This window comes from Pseudonaja textilis, chromosome 1 (genome assembly GCF_049901715.1).
Source record: "Pseudonaja textilis isolate UNSWEBS1 chromosome 1, rPseTex1.2, whole genome shotgun sequence".
Taxonomy (NCBI): domain Eukaryota; kingdom Metazoa; phylum Chordata; class Lepidosauria; order Squamata; family Elapidae; genus Pseudonaja; species Pseudonaja textilis.
This window is the reverse complement of record NC_141990.1, coordinates 76,527,863-76,548,993: the sequence shown is the minus strand read 5'-3', so window position 1 is coordinate 76,548,993 and position 21,131 is coordinate 76,527,863. Positions and strand designations below refer to the sequence as shown.

General features: G+C 40.9%; 1 protein-coding gene across 5 annotated transcripts in view; it reads right to left on the bottom strand.

Annotated features, from left to right (window-relative positions):
• The window catches only part of PRKN (parkin RBR E3 ubiquitin protein ligase), a 737,950-nt gene that overhangs the window by 433,803 nt on the left and 283,016 nt on the right, over window positions 1-21,131 (bottom strand). For 3 of the 5 annotated variants that reach the window (XM_026705091.2, XM_026705092.2, XM_087938595.1), the window contains exon 4: window positions 20,100-20,218. In XM_026705091.2, coding sequence (XP_026560876.2) covers window positions 20,100-20,218 — 119 coding nt within the window. Of the gene's footprint in view, window positions 1-20,099; window positions 20,222-21,131 lie in introns of all 5 variants that reach the window. The other 2 variants (XM_087938586.1, XM_087938601.1) reach the window with 1 other exon arrangement.

Genomic DNA, 21,131 nt, shown 5'->3' with positions numbered 1-21,131 from the left:
TAGAGACTATTTGAAGGTAAAACCTTTGGAAAGCAGGATTCCATTTTTTGTGTCTTTTAAGCTTCAGTTTTTATTTACTTCTTTTTTTCTCCATTCTACTGCCAGAATTGACAAACATATGGTCAAGAGGAAAAAACTGTGACTAACGGAAAGACTTATAATCTCAACAGTCTGCAGCTGAAAAAATGAACATATTTTCATGGGTTTTGTTTTAGGTCAAACCTAGTCACCACAACATTTCATACATTTGTGTACAATATGTTCATTTGAAAGATAAACTGGTTCACTCTTGCAGCTTGACTACAGCTATTTATACAATAAGACTTCGGGTTATTCAACACTTCAAAATAAATGGATCATTCCCAATTTCTAATGTATTATGACAAGATGTTCTCTTTTTTTTCTCACTACTTTAACTACTAAATGAAATCTCTCTGTTCTCTGTTGTGGACCAACTTCAAGAAAAGACAGTCATAGCAGATGTCATCAAGGTTAAAAAGGGACACAACTTTTCCATGGTGGCAGTGGAAATGATCTTTTTTCTTTCTCAAAAAAAGTAGTATCTGTACCGTTTGAGATGCACTTTTTCAACAAAAAGTATATGCTTTGCCACTCTTATGATGTAAAATAGTATTTTGATTTTTAATGTTTATTTTTCCTTTAAAAAGAAGTAAAACAAGTATGATGATGATTAAAAGGTAAAGGTTCGCCTTGCATATATGTGCTAGTTGTTTTTGGCTCTGGGGGCGGTGCTCATCTCCGTTACAAAGCCGAAGAATCAGTGCTGTCTGAAGATGTCTCCATGGTGATGTGGCCAGCATGCCTGAACACTGAAGGCGCACAGAACGCTGTTACCTTCCCACCAAAGTGGTCCCTATTTTTCTACTTGCATTTTTACATGCTTTTGAACTGCTAGGTTGGTGTGATGACCCATAGTCTCTCAAAATAACCCAAAACCCAAAACATATATTAAAGTCCGGTAAAGCCTTCATCTTAACTTCACTGTTTTATTAGGCACAGTTTAAAGTCACAAAAGTAATTAAGGAGGCAAACAGAAAACCAAAACAAACCATATTGATGAGAGTTCTGAAGCAAGCCAAGATAACTAATCATAAACTCCAGGAAAATAACCTAGAAAAGTCCATGGGAAGAACGCCAGCACAGATAAGCCTCTTTCAAGGTGTACACTAATTGACTTCAGCAATTCTAACTGCGCAGTTGGAAACTTATATACATAGCTCCCACCTGCGAGCCATGAGGAGGATCATGGTAATCTCCTCTTGAGTAGACCTCACTTTTCACTGATCCTCTCCTCCCTGCGTGACCTAGCATGGATAGGGGATGGGCCTGGATCCTCCTCTGACTGCTCATCCGGCCTCTGCCCTTCCCCAGCCTCTTCTACCACCTCTGGAGCCACACTCCCACTCCCTGTTGGCTGTTCCTCCTCTTCCTCAGAGTCAGACTCCACCACATGACAGTTGGCAGAAGAATGATGATTACTAACAAAGCAATTTGTTAATATTTCTTTTTTCTTTTTTAGAAGTGCTAGTTTTATTATGCTTTGATCCCTATTTGTGTGCTTCCTTAACATTCACTAGGCATTTATCTTAGTCATAGTCCTTTGCCACTTTATTTCATAATCTCCTGTTGCATAATATCTACCCCTACTTGCTGGCTCTCCATCTTGAGTTATATTGCACCACCTGCCCTACGAAGGCAGGAAGCCTTAGTGAAGGAGTACAACAAAATTATGAGAAACCCATTTCCTCCTGTGCATGCTGATCTTCCTCATCTATCAATTGGCAGGCTTAAATCCAGGAAGCCCTTTCTGGCATTCATTCAACAGCTGTCTAACAACTTTGACATCAACACACAATGGAAAGCCTAATGGGCTGCTGAACGCCCAGATACAGGCAGTTACATAGATGATCCTGCACAAAAGGTGCCAGGTTTTGACCTCCCTCGCCAGCATTGGTCAACTCTGAACAGAATCTCTACCTAACATTGGGTCTGCTAGGACTCATTGTTAAAGAATGGTTTTGTCTCTACCCCTCAGTGTGACTGTGGTGCTCCTTGACAAAATATCTACCACATTGTGTCTGAATGTCCATCAAGACCTTACACTGGCCCAATATCTGTTTTTTTTCAACATAGACCACCCTGTCCTTTAATGGCTGGGTGGACAGAAGATTAACATTTGAACCACTATAAGTCCATGTATTTGCCATACTTTAAATAAAAATAAATTCATAATCTCCTTTCCTATTGGCATAACTCATAGTATCTTGAGATTATATTCTAATTCCAAACTAGAAAAGGTAATTTGTTCAAGTTAAGGTGATTTATTAATCTTCAGGAAAGACTGAGATTATGGTTTAAGGGCCGAGGTTGCCTTTTTGACATATCATCTATTAACACGTGAATACATTTTTAAGGTAGCTCTGTTTTTGTAAATGAATTAATATAGAAGAAACTCATATGTAAGAGGAAGATATTTAATATATTGAATGACTCCTCTCATCCGGGACATCAGCTCTTTGAACTATTACCATCGAGAAGGAGATTCAGGGTATTAAGAACAAGGACGACTAGATTTAAGAACAGTTTTTATCCAAGTGCAGTTTTGAGTTTGAATGCAGGGTCATAAGATTTTTGTGGAATTTAATGGCTGAGAGTAATGGGGTATTTACATTTTTAAATTGTATAGAGATTATTGTATGGTTTGTTGTGTTTAGTTTTATTTTTCTTTCAATGGTGTTGTCCAGTTTTACTTGTGGAAGAGCACCTCATTTCGTTGCACCCGCTTGCGAGTGTAATGACAAATAAATTCTTATGTCTTATGTCTTATATGTGATGCTGTTATAATGACAATTCTTATTACAAGTAGTCCTTGACTTATTATGATCATAGCTGAGCCCGGAATTATGTTCAAAAGTCATGGCAGTTGTTAAATGGGTCAATATGTGACTCTCCAGTTTTATGACTGTTCTTGAGTATGATTATTCTGCCTATACTTAGTTTAAATAGTCTGTTTTTATTTGTTTGGCCCTATTTATCTTCATAGAAACTGCATCCACAACTGGGGTGAATTCTCATTGTCAGACACCAGGTTCTCTGTGGCTAAATTTCTAACTCTAAAAATGAAAAAAAAAATTTCATATCCTTCTTCTCAAGTGTGCATGTTGTTTACTTTTAAATTTTGTTGTTTACTTTTCTTCCCTCATCCTAGAAGTATGGAACTCCAAGCCCAGAGAATTTTCAAACACAACAGAAATAATTTCACTGTCCCCAAAAGGTTTATGAGGGCAAATAAAATAAAAGAAAGAGATACATGCAGGAACTGTCTCATTGACATGGAACCTTTGTTTACAAAGTTATGTGTAAATAAATAGTTTTTCATGATATTCATTACATTCTCAACTAAATAAGTAAAATACAGATCAAGAGAACAATTACATAAGAACTTGGTGTCATTTTCTTTGTAAAACTGTAAAGCAGTAACATGTTGCTTGCCTATTTTTAAATGAAGATAGATTAGACCTTCATAATTTAAAGTTATCTCAAAAATAATCAGAATGAAACTGTTATTTATCTTTCCATTAATTAAGAAAATGTTGGATGATTGGTTTATCTGCAGAAATATGATCTATATTAAACTTCCAAAAAGAATATTATTTCATTAATATCATATTCAAAGAGTATGCCAAACAACAAGCCTGACCTTATCATAATTAGATATTACTGGAGCCAATAAAATCTCAGTTAATGGATTGTCTGTTATTCATGAACATCCATTGAAAACAAATGTATGTTGTTGCAAGAACATCATTTGTGTAATGACATGAAAACAATACAAATTACATCATTTACATCAATTTAAGTCAACTATGACAATGACATTATTACACAAATGCAACAAATAATGTCAATTTATGTCATTTGTGTGATTATGGAAACTGATGGAAAATGACTAATTTGTATCATTCTATAAATTACCAGGAAGATTAAGCTTGGACTGAATATGAGTTTTGGGAGTGGGAAGCAGAGTACTACCATGGTTGTCCTCCTTTCTTCATGGCTGATTCCAGTCAGACGACAAGCTGTGAAAAGTTAAGCCCAAAGCCTCTGTGGGGTGCCACAAAGCTCCAAGGCTCTAGGCTCCTTCTGTTTAGCATTTGCAGGAAGTCTTGGAGTGAGGACATCTATCAACATAGGTTTAGGCATCATCTGCATGCAGATGATACTCAGTTCTGTAGCTTGACTCCTGTTCAACCAAGTGATGCTGCCAAATTCTTGTCCTAGTGCCTAGAGCTTGCTGAGTCTGGAAAGATGAACATGTTTAGCCTTAATCCTTAGAAGACCAGCTATAGGTTCTTGGCTCTTCTGGTGCTGGGAATCGTCTATTCTTGCTTCTGAACAGAGCTGTGCTTCCCCAGAAGGAACATGCAATTTGATAGTCTTCTTAGAATCACAGGTCCCACTCAAAGAGCAAATTTGGACAGACGTATCTTGTCTGCCAATTGCATAATTAACTGGACCAGGTGTCCTTTCTCATGAAGGGACATAAAGCTCATACTTTAATCATTTTGTATATGGGGTGCTACAATATATGAAGCTACCCTTGAAAAACTACCCAGAACCTACTGCAGATCAAGAATGCAGTTGAATGAGCAATTTAAGGTATATGCCCAACACTGCTATCCATTAAATGAGCACTGGATTCCTCACACCCCCAAGTTCTTAGGTAACTTGGGAAGTGTATCTGTCTGGATTGGATTATGTTTGGCGTGTTTATGGAGAATATTTATTCCTGCCACTGTAACTTTTATTTATTTATTAAATGTTCAAGTTTATACAGCACATACCTCACAAAACAAGTGAGACTGGACAGCATAATTTTGCTTTTGATATTCTGTGGTCTTGTTTTTAGTCTGTGTGCATACCAGTCACTGCAGAGTTGGATGGCCTTAAAAAAATTGAATGAATGAATGAATGAATGAATGAACGAACTGGGGGAGAGAGCTGAACATTAAGAATTCATAGTAGAGAGGAGCAAATATATATGAACGACAATCTTGATTTCTTTAAAGTGGTACTATTTTCAACAGCAGGTGAAAAGATACAAATATGTCCCAGAGAGGGGCAGGAATTTGAAAGAAGATCATCAGGAAGGAGAGTTTATGCTTCTCCTTATCAGGATAAGAATTCTGGTGGACCCTTCGTTGGTAGCATGAACTACTCTCTCATCCAGCACTTTGATCTTTGAAAAAAAAAGTTAATTCTTGGACAGGTGAAATCATAGGGAAAACACTTTTGTTAAATTTCTGAATACTTTAGGTAGCCAACAAATTATATCCTCCAGTACCAAGATAATGAGTTGTGTTTTTCTAGTTGAAGCATTGGTCTTTCATCTCAGCATGCTATCTTACAGGGAATCAATATAAACAGTTCTTATTTATTCTCTTAGCACAAGCAAGTGAAAACTTTTTAGTTTACTGTCAATAAAATGAAACAATGGGTATACACAGCACATATTTTGGTAGCATTTCAGACTCTGAAGAGGGAAAATAGATATTATTCTTATCTGTGCATTTTTACATTTATTTTATTCAGTCATCGGGTTTATTTTTTTCCCTCTCCTCTTCTACTGCAGCGGTGCTCAAGAAGGATGGAGAAGACTATTGTGAACCCCTTTCAGGAAAGGTTTACTATATAATTTTAATGCATACTGCCTTATACACACACACAGACACACACACATATTCACCAGAACCGAAATTTGTACAATCTTCAGGTAAAACAGCTTCTCTCTCTTTTATTAGATTATTTCCTTCCTTTTTTTAGCAAGTCCTCCTCTATCTCAGAATTAGAATTGCTTGCAGATATGAGGCTTTATTAGGATACTTGACAATGTTGAGGGAGACATTTATTTATTTAATTTATTTGCTGCCTATCTCATAGTAAACGACTCTGGGCAACTTCCAGCATTAAAACATTAATTAAGCTAACAAATAAATACCTTTAAAGGGATAAAAATAGAAATCCCAATAAAGATATAATTAAAAGATGCGGAGGGTGGGAACAGGATGCCCGAATGGTGGGAGGGGGGAAGATGGGATTGCCTTTTAATTCAACAACCCTCTCCAGTGTGAAGTCCCCTTGTTAGGGACACAGGCCAGGTAGAACCAGGTCTTCAGGCTCTTGCAGAAGGACAGAAAAGTGGGAGCTCACCTCACCCCAGAGGGTAAAGTCTTCCAAAGGGCAGGAGCCATGGCAAAGAAGATCCTTCTCCTGCACTCTGCCAGCCAGAATTTCTTGACCAACGAGGCCCACAGCATGTCTTCTCTGCCAGCATGGGTAGGGTTGGCCAGACCCAGTGGAGACAGATGGTTCCTCAAGTAGCTTGGACCCATGCCGTTTTAAGGACTTTAAAAATAATAACCAACCTTGAATTGCACCCAGAAGTTCAGGATACATATATTCTATCCTCCTTTTCCCTAGAAGTTCAGCACCCAAGTAGCTCTGCAAAAAAAAAAAAAAAATATTCCACTTGGCCCTTGCCATGCCATGAGTGAAAAATATGCTCCCAGATGAATTTCCTTGGTCAAATGGGATGGGTAGAAGAACGCAAGGAGTTTCCCAGGACTAGGAGGAAAATTTATTTCAGAATGGCTGGAAACTGCACATAAAAAAGCACAGGATTCATCTGTGTTATCACAACAAATGGGCATTGGTAGAAGTTACCCTAAACGCCCTTTCTATCTATGCTGCGAGAGAGCCCAGGATCGGTTGACTCCTTCCCATGATGTCATTTAGCTGAGTCTATACTAAGATATAAAAGCCAGTCCTCGGAAGAGACCCCAGCTTTGGTGAAGATACTTGACAGACTGAAAGGTGTCTCTGAAAGCACAAAATGAATACAGAAATATGTCTTACCCTCTCCGGACGAATCAAGGGAGGGTCTGGGCTCTCTCGCAGCATAGATAGAAAGGGCGTTCAGGGTAACTTCTACCAATGCCCATTCTCCTCCATGCTGCATCGAGAGCCCAGGATGGGACATACCAAAGCTTGCATGTCCATGGGCGGGTTCTCGTCCGGCTCATCACACCAACTGTTAAACCATTCGTTGAAGCACCCGTCTACCGAAGGCTGCAGTCGCCGAGGCAAAGGCATTCAGATGGTAGTATCTGATGAAAGGAGACCGGGAAGTCCATGTGGCCGCACGACAGATCTCCTCCAAGGGAGCTTGGGTCGCCCAGGCAGCAGAAGTGGCCCTGCTTCTGTTAGAGTGCACCATCAGATCTCGAGGAACCAGAAGGGACGCAGCTTTGTAGGCATGCTCAATGCAAGACCTGACCCACCTGCTAATAGTAGGAGAAGAGGCCTTGTGCCCCAAGTGTGAAGGGAAAAGAAAACAAACATGGCTTCTGACTTCCTGAAGGAGGAAGTGCACTTAATGCATATTCTAAGAGCCCTTCTTACGTCTAGCGTGTGCCACTGCCACTCTAAGTCATGGTGCGGGAGGGGGCAGAAGCCAGGCAACACAATGTCCTGGGACCTGTGAAACCAGGTGTTAACCTTTGGAATAAATGAGGGGTCCAGATGAAGAACAACCTTATCATCGTGAAAGGAACAAAGGTCCTGTCTGATGGAAAGAGCAGCGAGCTCGGATACCCACCTGGCTGAAACGAGGAACAGTACCTTCAGAGTGAGGAAACGGAGAGACACTGTTTTAAGGGGTTCAAAAGGGGGCTTCGTAAGGGCATTAAGGACCACATGAAGAATCCAGGAAGGATACCTGTGAAACACCGGTGGGTGCAGGTTGGAAGCCCCTTTCAAAAACCTCCTGACTGAAGGGTGATGGGATAAGGAAGGAAGCGAACCCCATGAAAGAACTGAGGAAAGGGCGTCAACCTGCCTGTGTAAGGTGTTGGGGGCCAAACCTTTCTCCAGATCATGCTGAAGGAATCTAAGAACCTCTGCCGACTCAACTGAAGCAGGAGAGAGACCCTCCCTAAGGCACCATCAGGAAAGGGCCTTCCAGGTGGCATCATAGATGCGCCTTGTAGAAGGTTTGCAAGATGCCAGGATAGTGATGATGACCCTTTCTAGAAGATCAAGTGCCACACGGTCAGCTTGAGCCACTGGGGCTCTGGATGGAGCAGAATCCCCTGATGAAGGGAGATTAGATGGGCTGGGATCCTCCAAGGAAAAGCCACAGATAGGTTGACCAGGTCCGCAAACCAGGGCCTCCTTGGCCAATAGGGTGCCAGGAGAAGGAGCTCCTCTCATTCCTCCAACATCTTCCGAATTACTGCTGGAATGATGGGAAGCGGGGGAAAGGCATAGAGGAGACCTTTGGGCCATCTGCACTGAAGAGCATTGGGCCCCTCCGCTCCCTGGCAAGGAAATCTGGTGAAGAATCTGGTGACCTGGGCATTTTGAGGAGTGAAGAAGAGTTCCACCTCCGGTGTTCCAAATCTTAGGGAAAGGTCCCTGAATAAAGATGGAGGAATGGGCCATTCTGCCTGGTCGACTAGGCTCCTGCTGAGCCAGTCGGCCTGGGAGTTGTTGACCCTGGAGATGTGGTCCGCCAAGATCGACAACAGGTGTTTCTTTGCCCATAACCCCAACTGTAGAGCCTCTCCCAAGAGGGCTCTGGACCTCGTCCCCCCTTGCCGGTTGACATGAGCCATTGTGGCCATGTTGTCCGAAGGACTAGAACATGAGAGCCGGTCACTGAGTGCCTGAAATCCTTGAGAGCTAGAAAAATGGCTCTGAGCTCTAGCCAATTTATGGGAAGGGTCTGCTCTGACCTGGACCAAACGCCCTGAGCTATCCGGCCCTGCATATGGGAACCCCAACCCAGGAGGCTGGCATAGGTGGTTATCACTAGCCTGTCTGGGACTCTGAACAGAAGTCCCTTCCAGATTAATGGGGAACGCCACCAATTGAGAGATCTCCATATTTGTGGTGGGAGTGGGACCATGATGGATGAGTGGCTGGTTCCTGCTCATTGGTAGAGAAGCAGGAACCATTGGAGTGGAAAAATCCGTGGCTCTGGAGATATGACAGGGTAATTAATTTGCAGATCCTGATGGGCTGCATGGATGGAGGAGAACAGAATCAAAATGTTGTCCAAGTAGCATTGGATCCTCACTGGAACAGGACACAGAGATGCCATCAATGCTGCCAGAACCTTTGTGAAGACCCTTGAAACTGATGAGAGGCCGAAGGGAAGTGCTCGATACTGATAATGGGTATTCTGATAACAGAAATGGAGAAACTGGCGATGATGAGACCAAATGGGGATGTGGAGGAGAGCCTCCGTGAGGTCAATGGAAGAAAGGAGATCACCCTCCCGAACGCTCTCTTAAAATAGAATGCAGAGTCTGCAATTTAAATTGCCTGTATTTTACAAATTGGTTGAGAAATTTTAGATCAAGGATGGCTCGCCACCGCACCTCATGCTTTGATAACGATGAAAAGGCGAGAGTAAAGCCCACGTCCCCTTTGAGAGGGGGGAACAGGTTGAATAGCTCTGATTTCAAGAAGGTGGCCTGATTCATGAGGGAATCATGGCCTGATTCATGAGGGCTTGCCTTGACATGTCCCGAGAGACAGGACAGATCAAAAAAATTTCTGGGGGTGGTGTTAGGAAGTCGGATTGTAACCCTGACCTAATAGTGCTGAGCACCCAGGTGTCCCTCGTTGACTCCTCCCATTTGGAGGCAAAGAAGGCTAGGCGACCTCCGATGGGTGGAGAGAACGAGGGATTACTTAGAGCGATGGAAGGAACAACCCCCTCCCTCCTTAAAGAGTTGTTTACCAGTAGAAGGTTGTTGCCTTCCAGATGCTTCCGCATATTGGTCTTGATGTTGGGAGAACAGCCTCTGAGAGCAGGGGAAGCGAGATGAGGTCTCTGCTCAAAAGGAAGGAGGGCGATAAGGAGCTGGGCGATAATCGGCTTTCTTCCAGAGGAAGAGAGAATTTTATGTTTATCTCTGGTTTTGATGAGATAAGGTTCCAGAGCATCGCCAAAAAACTTATTGCCTGTGAATGGAACTGAAGCCAGCTTCCATTTTTGGCATGACTCTGCCTGCCAATTCCGGAGCCATAAAAGTCTTCTTGCTGCTACTGAAGATGCCATGGCCTTGGATGCAAATTTTGGTGGCTTGAGAGTGGCATCTGCAGTGAATTCTGCCGCTGCGATAATCTTATTAAGGTCTTGGTGAGACTGAAAGTCAGAAGCAGGCAATCTATTCTGGAGTTGGCGCAGCCACCATATGGATGCCCTGGTGAAGAACAATGCTGCTGTTGAAGCCCGAACAGCACACGCAGCAGCCTGGTGATTGCGCTGGAGGGCCTGTTGGGAACGTTTATCATCTGGTTTCAGGATCTTCTGGCTCCATGGGAGTGCCAAAAGATGAGAATGAGGCCAGAAATGGAATGTCAACAGAAGGCACTGCCAGGGCATTGTCCAGGGCTGTGCTGACGTTGTAGAAATGCCTATACAGAGAAGATGGGCGAGGACCTGCTGAAGGGGAAGCGCACTGTTCCTTGACTATGTCCAGGAACAAAATGGGAGAAGGCAAAACCTCTGCATGCACTACAGGCTTGGAGAAGAGCGAGTCTCCCTGGCTAGAGGGATTTCCTCATGGCTCAGGAGCCACTTCCTCCAGTGACAGCTTGTCAGTGACCAAGGCCTTGCTGAGCAATGGCCTGAAGAGAAAAGGATTGAAGACCAATGCAGAGGATGTCTGCTCTGGGCGAGAATCCTCTTCCTCTGAAAGATTTTGGTCAAAAGTCTCGCCCTCTTCATGCTCTGAATGAGAGGGGTAACTGTGTTCAGATGGTGAAGCCCTTTTTTCCTCATCAACCTCCTCCCATTCTGATAGACAAGAATGGACCCTGAGGTCCTGGGGCCTGTGTAAATCAGGATGATGAGGCAAGGAACTTACAGATTGAAAAGGGAGAAGGGCCTGAACCCTTTCCAGAGGTCAAAGAATTTGCTTGAAGCCTTCAGCCAATCCCTGCCTAATGGCTAATGAGACAACATCTTGGATATCCCCTAGTCTATACTCAAAGGTAGAGGCCGAAGGCCGAAGGCCCGCTGCTGTGGGAGCGAAGGTGTCTTCAGGCCTAGACTGAGAAGAGGTTTGAGGGCCTGGAAGGAGGGGGAGAAGCATAGGGCACATAAGCCTGTTGGAAACAAGGCCCAGATCTGCTGAGATCCTGAGGATCAGATTGTACTGCAGAAGCCTAGGAGACCAGGATGGAGGATGGAAAAGCTCATAGATAACTTCTCCTCCCCTGGGAGGGCTTGGCTGGGGCCCACGAGTATCACCTGAAACATGCTGTAGTTGCACTCCTTCTGTTGAATAGTTCTGTTGAATTGCCTCTCTAGGGCTGCATGTCTGCGCTTTTCTGCCCTCAACTCAGCCTGAGTTGCCTTCTTAGGGGCTAGAGCCTTCGCTCTGATTTTAGCAGCCACCTCCCTCTGGACTGACTGGGTGCATTGCCTACATCTTTTTCTCTTATTGGGCTTAAGAGACTGTTCCACTGTGGGGGGAAGCTCTGCCTGAGCCTTATCTTGCTCCATTTGTAGAATAAAGGCTCTTGCAACGGAAAGAAACTGTTTGGAATTTTTTTGTATTAAGCCCCTTAGAGTATAAATTGTCCCCCGGGCTTACAAAATGGCCCCTCACCTCATGGTGGAAGGCTTCAATCCAAGATGGCCACTGACTAGGGGATAGAAGAATAGCTCCTTAGGCTATAAAGAGCCCCGAGCAAAGTCAGCAAAGGAAAGGGCAGCCCCGGCTGCACAATCAGCTGGCTGACACTGTTATCGGTTTGCCGATCGCTTTTTATGACCGCTCAAACTGCAGGCATGGGGGAGGTCTACAGACGCTGCCCAACTTGCCTGAACAGTGCTCTGGCAATGCTGCTCCCAACGTTGCAGGAGAGAGAGCCCTGCTCTCCTGGAAGAGCAGCTGCCCAGATCCTGGGGGCTGCTTGAAGCGAGGAAAAAAGCTACTGAAGATCGCTGGTGATTGCTATCTAAAAGAACGCTTTCAGAGACAAAGCTGCTGACTGAAAGGAGCTGAGTCAAAAGCTGGGGTCTCTCCCGGGGGCTGGCTTTTATATCTTAGTACAGACTCAGATAAATGATGTCATAGGAAGGAGTCAACCCATCCTGGGCTCTCGATGCAGCATGGAGGAGAATATCCGATAAACTAGAAATCCATTTTCTAAGATGATTGCATGAAGGGAAAATAACCTCTAATAGAAAGCCAGACATGATCACCTACTTAATGGTGACAGTCCTCAATATACTTGGAGGCAGCTTTGGTACAATCCAACTGATTCTTAAGGAGGCTTTGAAGTGGCTGAAAATCCTGAAGGAAATGGAACATGGGAAAGCTGGAATGCATTAGACCTCAGATATATATGAAATTGACATTCTGGGTATATGAATGACATAATTCTTTCCAGAATTGTGCCATGAATTGTCAGCCTTAATCAGAAATCAGCTGATTGGGCAAACTATGGTTTATGATAACCTGTATGAGCTGCTTTAGAGGTGGAAGCAAAATCATGGCAAGAAACAAAGTAGGATCTCTAAGAAAAGAGAACAAATAATACCAGAATTGGATTCAGAGCTCCAACACAATGGTGCCCTCAGATAACAGATAATCAGAGTTGGAAGGGACCTTGTAGGTCATCTAGTCCAATCCCCCACCCAAGCGGGAGACCCTACACCATTTCTGACAAATGGCAGTCCAATCTCTTCTTGAAAGTCTCAAGTGATGACAACTTCTGAGGGCAAGCTATTCCATTGGTTCCCTTCAACATTGGTTCCCCTCCACATTGGTTCCCTGCACATTGGTTCCCCTCAACATTGGTTCCCCTCAAGTGTTCCCCTCAACTGAAGGCAGACTAACATATTTCCTAATTTTTCCCTTGCTATTTCAACATATACAGAGCATATTCGGAGGAGGAGTCTTCACAGGCTGGTGATCTGTTGGCGTGACCTGGACTGGGAGATAGATCAATTTTTCCCTAGTCACCAGATTCTGTACCTGTTCTTCATTGTTCTTTTGCTTCTGGGGTGGAAGGGCAGAACCCCGGCTTTACCGTCACAATCTTTATGGATCTTTTCTCCTTTTTTTGTATGGATATAGCCCTTTTTAAAATCAATCCCGATTGGTGTTACACTGTCCCAGCTAAGCAAACCCAACTCCTGCATAATAATTTTGTTCATTTCACACTGAAATATGAAAGGAACTGATTGGGGTCTGACAAAAGTTGTCAAAGGAATTTTGGCAGTGCCTCTTGGTTATAATTAATTAGCAAGAAGAGAAAAAGAGCAGGGAAAGAGAATAGGATTTTTTTTTTCTTCCAGCTTGATAGCCTCTGGATAAGCTGGAAGATAAGATTTAGAGCATGCTTGTTCTTGCTGATTACTTACTCTCTTTGTGGGCTTTGCTCTAGGGAAACTGGAAGGAAGCAGAAAGAGTCTGATGTTAACAAATGTGAAAGGATCCCTTGAAGCCAGTTTTGCTGGAGTTTCTTCCTTAGTTCTCCCTGTTCTAATGCTCCCACTATCTGATTTATTGCAGCTTGCAAGCCTTTATCTCTAATTTTAGTCTCCTTCAAAAGAAGTAGCCTTATAGGAATGAAAAAAAAACACTTGTAAAACCAGTCAAAACCAGTAGTTTCAAAGGAGACTGCAGGCAGTAACTTCTCCCATCTCTTTCTTTCTAAGCACATTCCAAACTGAATAAAACTGAAAAGTTCAATACTAAGAAAAGATCTAGGAATGTATCAAGTGAAGGAGCTCCTTCTTTCTTTTTAAATAAGAGCCAAAGAACACACAGCCTAGGAAAACATCCCCACTCCCCCAGCTCATGGGTAACCTGTTTCAATTAAAATGCTTAAGTACTTTTTACTTGCTTTCAATTTTGCCTTTGGTTCATTTTTAAAGTTGGTTCTAGGTCCCCATCTAGTATGTTTCCCCATTTGGGTTGCAAGGGAAACCAGAATCCACAGCAACCATAGCCTTTCTCAAAAGGAAATGGTTGTCCTTTTCCAACCAAGTACGCAACTTGACCAAGCTCAGTCTGTGGGTGGAGTGGGTTTTCTGAGTGAAGGTTGAATCCATCCTCATGTCCTTCTATAGTTAGATGGTGCTGGACTACATTCTAGGGGAGGTCTTTCCTGCAACAGCACTGATGGAGTGTATGTGAAAACACTAGGCTAAAATCTTAATGGAGGAGGGAAGGGAGGAAAACAAAGCAATTGCAAGATTAGGAAATCAGGTTATAACAGAATCTTATATGTTTGAATGTTCCTTGTACTCCTCTGAAACTTATCTTCATGAGATTTGAGGGTTTTGTATGAGATGTTTTCTCATATTACAGTTCTAGCCCAAAGCAGATTTCTTTTATCTAACCATTGTTTTGGTAGCAGTTCTTCCTGCTGTTCCTCAGAGTTATTCTTTCTTCTCCTTACATCTGTTTTGCCTGAAGACACATTGGTTAAAACAGCTTCAGACATTCTTTTAAAATGACAGACCAATAGTAGTGAGTATGCACCTTCAAGTTCAGGTTTGGAATTCCTGAACAGGGAGACAGAATGTGGGAACCACAGCTGGGTTGAGAGCACCAGACTTTTCTGCCTCCTTCTAACTTTCCCCGGTTAGTGTCTCAGTCTGGTACTATTGGTACTTTTGCCTCAAGATTTCTGAGATAGGTGCATTTACAATCAAGTCTAATTTTTTTTAAAAAATTAAACAGTCGGTGATTATTAACTTTGACTTGCTTGTTATGATGTCTATGCCTAATGACATTTGAAAAGCACCGGATGGTGATACAGGGAAAAAGAATAAAGGACAACACAAAACCTTCCAGTTCAGAAACTTCTCCATACTCCCAAATGTGTGCAGGCAGCAGCACTGATGGTCTCATTGAAAAGTTGTGGTTGTAGAGACAGCACTTTTTATTCTGGTGAATTTTCCTCTTGTCTCAAGTTTTAAAGGAAAGTTCATTGGTGTTCTTGAATGGATGACACACCCACACAATAGGAATGCAGCATACACATTTTATATCCTATGTAAATAAAGCAGTGACCTTGTACGTTAGAGATGTGTGACCAAGCACTTTTGTTATAATTAGAAAGAATGAGCAAAATATCTATTTAATAGTTAACTACCAAAGACGTTCCAGATGCTGCACTGAGATTCCATAATGGATTATCTCTAATTCTAAGAAGGAGAGAAGAAGAGAAAGCACAGGTGGAAATTGAAAAGGGGATATGCAAAAAAGAAATGTAACATGGCTAGGATGGGATATGAAATAGCCTGTGAATCTTTTGATGCGATTAAGAATTAAGGAACTAAAGGTCCTTGTTAAGAGCTCTGTAAACATTTGCTTTCTTTTTTTCTCTTAAAATTATATTTATCACATCATGAATTATAGGTTATCTTGGTCACTTTTGGCTCCTGTATTCACTCATTCCACCCCGCCCTTATAAAACTCAATTCTTGCCAAATATATTTAGAAGTTTGAAAATTTCTTTTCTAGTAATACTTGCAATCAGTGAATATATCCATTGTTATCTATTTTCTGCAATCAACTGTTTTATGACTAGTAATTTTGATTGTTTCATTTTTTTTATTATTAAGTTATGAACTTTCCACAGAGTCTTCTTTAACTCCCCAAAAATAGAATTAGGAAAACAAGCTGTAATGTATATTTTACAGACTCTTTAACAAAGTGAAAATCATCCTTCCAAGAACAAACACAAATGTGTTTAGTTGGTTTTTTTAAATAGTCCCTCCATACCAGACATTGTCTCAAGGTGACTTTAAAAACAACCGAAATGCTCATTAAATATTGCTGAATATGCTTCTTGGCCTTCCACAATCCCAGAAAATATCTTGAATGCCAAAGATAACATTGCATAGCAATTATACTGCTACCACACTATTAATAGCATAATTTTAGATACCATCAAAATGATAATCATAGTGATGCTTGTAGTAATTTTCAGCAGGTTTCTCACACATATATGGCCAGTAGGAATCTTACACAGTGAGATCATATCCTTTTCCTAACTTTCTTTGCTAATTATATTGCTGTTATCTATCATAACCCCAGGGTATAAGTCTGCATGTTCAGGCAGTGAAGATATGCTCTGGAGGAAGCATGAGAATAAGGAAGGTGAAGATAGGAAAGATTTGACCTCAGAAACTGCTTAAAGAACATCTTATTTGGAGAGCTTGCTGGAACTCTGGCTCTATGTTCAACTGAAACATTGGGACTGTTTAGCCCTCTACACCTTAGATCAGGGATGTCAAACTCGATTTCATTGAGGGCCGCGTCAGGGTTTTGTTTGACCTTGGTGGGCTGAGTGGGTGTGGCCAGGGTGGGTGTGACCAGTTTGGCATCACTCATGTCGGAGGTGCTTGTGGTGGCCTGAATGCTCTGTTTTCATTGGCAGAGATTGCAGGAGGCCGTCACAGCCGAAAATGGAGCTTGTGGGGCTGCACGTGGCCATCCCTAGCTCTGTTTTCACTGGCAGAGGCATTGTGGGCCTCACTATTTCCAGGGTGGCCCATGAACCAGATCTAAGCACATTGCGGATCAGATCCAGCCTGCGGGCCTTGAGTTTGACAACCCTGCCTTAGATGGAAGGTTGGAAGGATGACCAAATAAAATTGAGTTTCTCTGTTTTAATTTTGCAAAAGCTGGGAACTGGAACACTTCTTCAGCTTACTCTTTTAAAGTCTCACCTCAGAAAAAGAGAAGCAAGATCTATAAGGAATGCCTCCTCAATTCTTACTAGCTTTCTTCCTGCAGCTAACTCACCCTCAAAGGATCAAATCGTCACCAGCTATCAAGCAATATAATAATATTGAAACTGTCCTTTTGGACTAGAAAAAAGGTTTATGAATTCTCAAATGACACAATAAGATGCTTCTGTCCTATTTTGCCATTTGAGATTATAAGCATCTGGAAAAGTTACTTTCTGCAAGAAACATATAGTGGAGTGCAACACACTAGTTTTTCAGCTGTATCAACTTATCTGTGTTTTGTTGCTTCTCAGATATAAAAAAGGAAGCAAAGATCTCGTAAACAAGCACTATAGTTACCAAGGACAGAACAGCCAAATATTATAAAAGGAAATGGAAGAATTGGGGTTTCACTTTTTTTTCTTTCTGAATTGACTTTTTTTTAATTTCACAGAGAATCTTCACTGGGGCAGGAGAATGAGAACTATAAATCAAACATTATGTAAAGTACCTTGTCATCCAAGTTAATGACATAAAATGAACTTTTGCTGTTTGGTAAAATAAATGGATAGGAAGAAAAAAAGGAAATACAGGCCCAGAATTACAATGAAAATCCCCTTTTCAGTATGTGTCCTCTTTTCAGTATGTTTAGAAGAAACTTTTGAAAGATGCCAAACAGGACAAGAGAGAGAAGTATCCAGTAATTCCAGAAAGAGGAAAAATATCTTTTTGTGTTCAGAGATATTGTCCCAAACTGGATTTAGTCCAGTTATTGGGAACAGACTATGCTATATTCTGTTGATATATGTTAAATAAAAGATAGGGGAGGAAATACAAGAATAGTTTGTTTATTCTTCAGTAGTTTTGGGCGGAATCTCTAGCTGTGAGATGATTAGCACTGGATTTTTAGCATGAAATAAATCAAAACACATCACTTCTGGCTGGGGATTTGTTTTGGAAAGATAAAATAAATGTGCTCCAAGGGCAGTTTAGTCTCTAGTGACTTCAGGCATCTGCCACATAGTTTTACTAGGAAATTTTAAATGAGGTTTTCCATGGAGTATATTTTCCAATTTAACCTACATCCCTAAGATTTTCTGATGGCTTCCCATCTTTATACTAATCAGGTATGATCTTGCTTTACTTTTCACAACAAACCAAAGATAGCAATAGCACTTAGATTTATATAGTTTCATAGTGCTTTATGTTGCCCCCAACAATCTGGATCCTCATTTTACTGACCTGGGAAGAATAGAAAGCTGAGTCAACGTTGAGCCAGTCAGGATTGAACTGTTGGCAGTCAACAGAATTAGGCTGCAATATTGCATTCTAACTACTGTATCATTGAGTCTCTTACATTTAAAGTTTGGAACTACCACCTAGCAAAGTGTAGTAAAGCATAATTGAAGGAATGACCAGCATAAGTCAGCTAATTGAGGTTGGAATTCTTAAGCAATAATAAGAAAGCCTTTCTTGTTTATGCTTCAATTTCCTTTAGTCTGTCAATACAGCTCATTCAGTAGCCCAACACATCCACAGGGCATCAGGTTAGGGAAGCATTAGCTCAGAGTATTCGTATTAGCTCAGGAGGGAATGTTGGCTCTGCTGTCAATATAAAAAAAGGATCCAAATGCCAATTTCAAAACAAGCCAAGTCTACATTCTGATTGCAAAATTGCTGAGTGCAAGAATCAGGCCAATAACAGAATTTGCAGTAAATCCATTGATGTATTAGATGTTGTGGAAATATCTAATTACTGTAACATACACGAAAGTTGAAACAGTCAATGAAAAGTATGAAAGAAACAGAAAATCAATGTGAACTGCATCTTGCAGCTCCACTTCCATGCACAGAACCGAAATCTGATTTTTTGATTTGTGACTTTCGATGGCTTCTAGTCAATTAATTCAAGGGGCCAATAGCCAACATGCATCTGACAGAGTCCTAATGAAGCATTATTTGTACTATAAGGATAAATGGAGAAAGCTACAATGACCTATCTTACAGAGTTACGGAGAACTTTAGTTTATGTAATTGGCTTGCTTTTCCTTAACCATCGATAAGGTTAGAGAAGAGTTAAAATGTCGTAACTTCAAAGAAGGAAGATTAATGGAATTGGAAACAAGAGATGGGATAATCCAAATCCTCTCTGATGCTGGGATGGGGTTTAAGCTTTTGAGACAGCAATTATCTCTTTAAAACTACAAAGAATCTCAGGGTAACTTAGCTTGGAGGACACAAAAGGGCTTCATGTGTGAAGCAATGTTAACATGAAAGTCGACTGGTTTTGCCATCTGTAATTGTATAGAGTAGTAGAAGCACTTCAGTTGTGCTGAAATGGCAATTTCCATTCATACTCTAAACTTATATGATACAGAAACCTATATCTGCCGAAATCACCAAGGACATTGCCATATACAAGTTCTGCTTACTTTTGGGAGGGATATTTTTATCCTACCTTTTTTCTATATACAACTCAAGGCAGCAAACATACCAATATTCCTTCCTCCTATTTTCCACACAACAACTACCCTGTGAGTTGGGCTGAGAGAAAGTGACTGGCCCAAAGTCACCCAGCTGGTTTTTCATGCCTAAGGCACAATCGCCTGGTTTTTGTCCCAGCACCTTAACCATTACATCAAACTGGCTTGTGCATCACACATATGTGTTATGTACTTGGAAGCACATTGAATATATTTTTTTCAAAAATGCATATCCTGCTGTTCCCCAAAGATACTGTTTTAAAATAAAGGATGCTCACAGACTAATTTGCAACAAAACTACATCACTATCATTGTGTGAAAGCAGTATGATTAAAAATTGCCAAACCTTGAAAACCACAGCAGAAAGTGAAGAATGATCAGGATTAAATGAAGATATTAAAGAAATAGGAGAGAATGTATGAGTTTGAAAAGATCTTTGCCATGTGGCTGAGCATGAATAATAATGTAACTAGGGATATCTCTCTAGGGTTATGCTACAAAGGGTTATTATAAACATGCTTGTTTACATTGGACAAAGTTCTAATATCATATTCATCCATGAATAAATCAATAAAATATACTGGTAAAAAATGAATATATCAAATAACATAAACTGATATGTCGGCCAATTTATGTAATCAAACTGGACAACATGCCATTTTATGTTGTTCAACATATTCATTTTCTACCAGTTATGAATACATGCAATTTCATTTCCAGATATGAGGGGCCACCTTCTCCATAGGAGTATTAATCAGATTATCATTTTAAATTTCAATAACTTACACTAATCAACAAACAAGATAGAGAGTTAAACCTACCCGTGCCAAAGTCAGTGTCCCTTGTTTGCATGTTTTGCAACGAACCCGGAGTTTCCCAGGTTTCACAGCTTGGCAGAAGCTTTTGCAGAAAACATAAAAACTGCTGTCCTTAGCAGCTTCTGCTGGGAGAAACAGAAATGCAAACCCTTCATTTATTAAGACACAACATTTCATTGTTTATGTACTTATATATGTGATAAAAACAAAGAAACAAATGAAAATCCACATATAGAATACCAGAATGACATTTTTTTCTCTTCTGGATAGCAACAAATCAAAATCAAATACATTGGATTTTATTTGGAAAAGGATAATCATTTAGGTATTTGTGTATGTTCCTTAACACAGCAATTCTATATCTGTTCTTCCTGCTTCCACCACTCTTTCTAGTCCACCAGAAAAGTTAAACCCTCTCTATCTGGAAAAAGTGGATATTATTATTAGACATATATATTAAATTGCTTCTCTCCCCATTGGGTGATTGAAGCAATATACAGAAATCAGATAAAAGCAGCAATAACATAAAATACACGATATGCCAAAATCAAACAAACACAATCACAAGAATAGGTTAACAAGAGAAGCCAGAATATTCATCACAATGAAACCTGAAAACATCATTTAAGAACATTAAAAAGGTAATGTAACAATATAGTCTACACCAGCTGCCGAACGTATAATAAAAAGGAAGCTAACCTGATTTCTCTCCCTATTGTCTTATTATAGACTTGCAATAATAAACCCAGAGCTGGAGATGGGAGAGGCAGGGAATAGTAGCAGCTATTCAAACTGCCAGTGAAAGGTAAGCCATAAACTTTGCTGCTAAATCCGTTAGGAATACTTTATCTTAAAAACACATGGGAATTACCACTCCTGAGGGAAAATATTTAAATGATAAAAGCAAATAGTTGTGCATCTTTATTATAAAACTAAGGTGTGTCACTTCACCACTTTCCATTAAACTGCCCACTTTATGGCTGTGATTCAATATATATATATTTAAAAGCACAACTTTTATATATATTTAAAAGC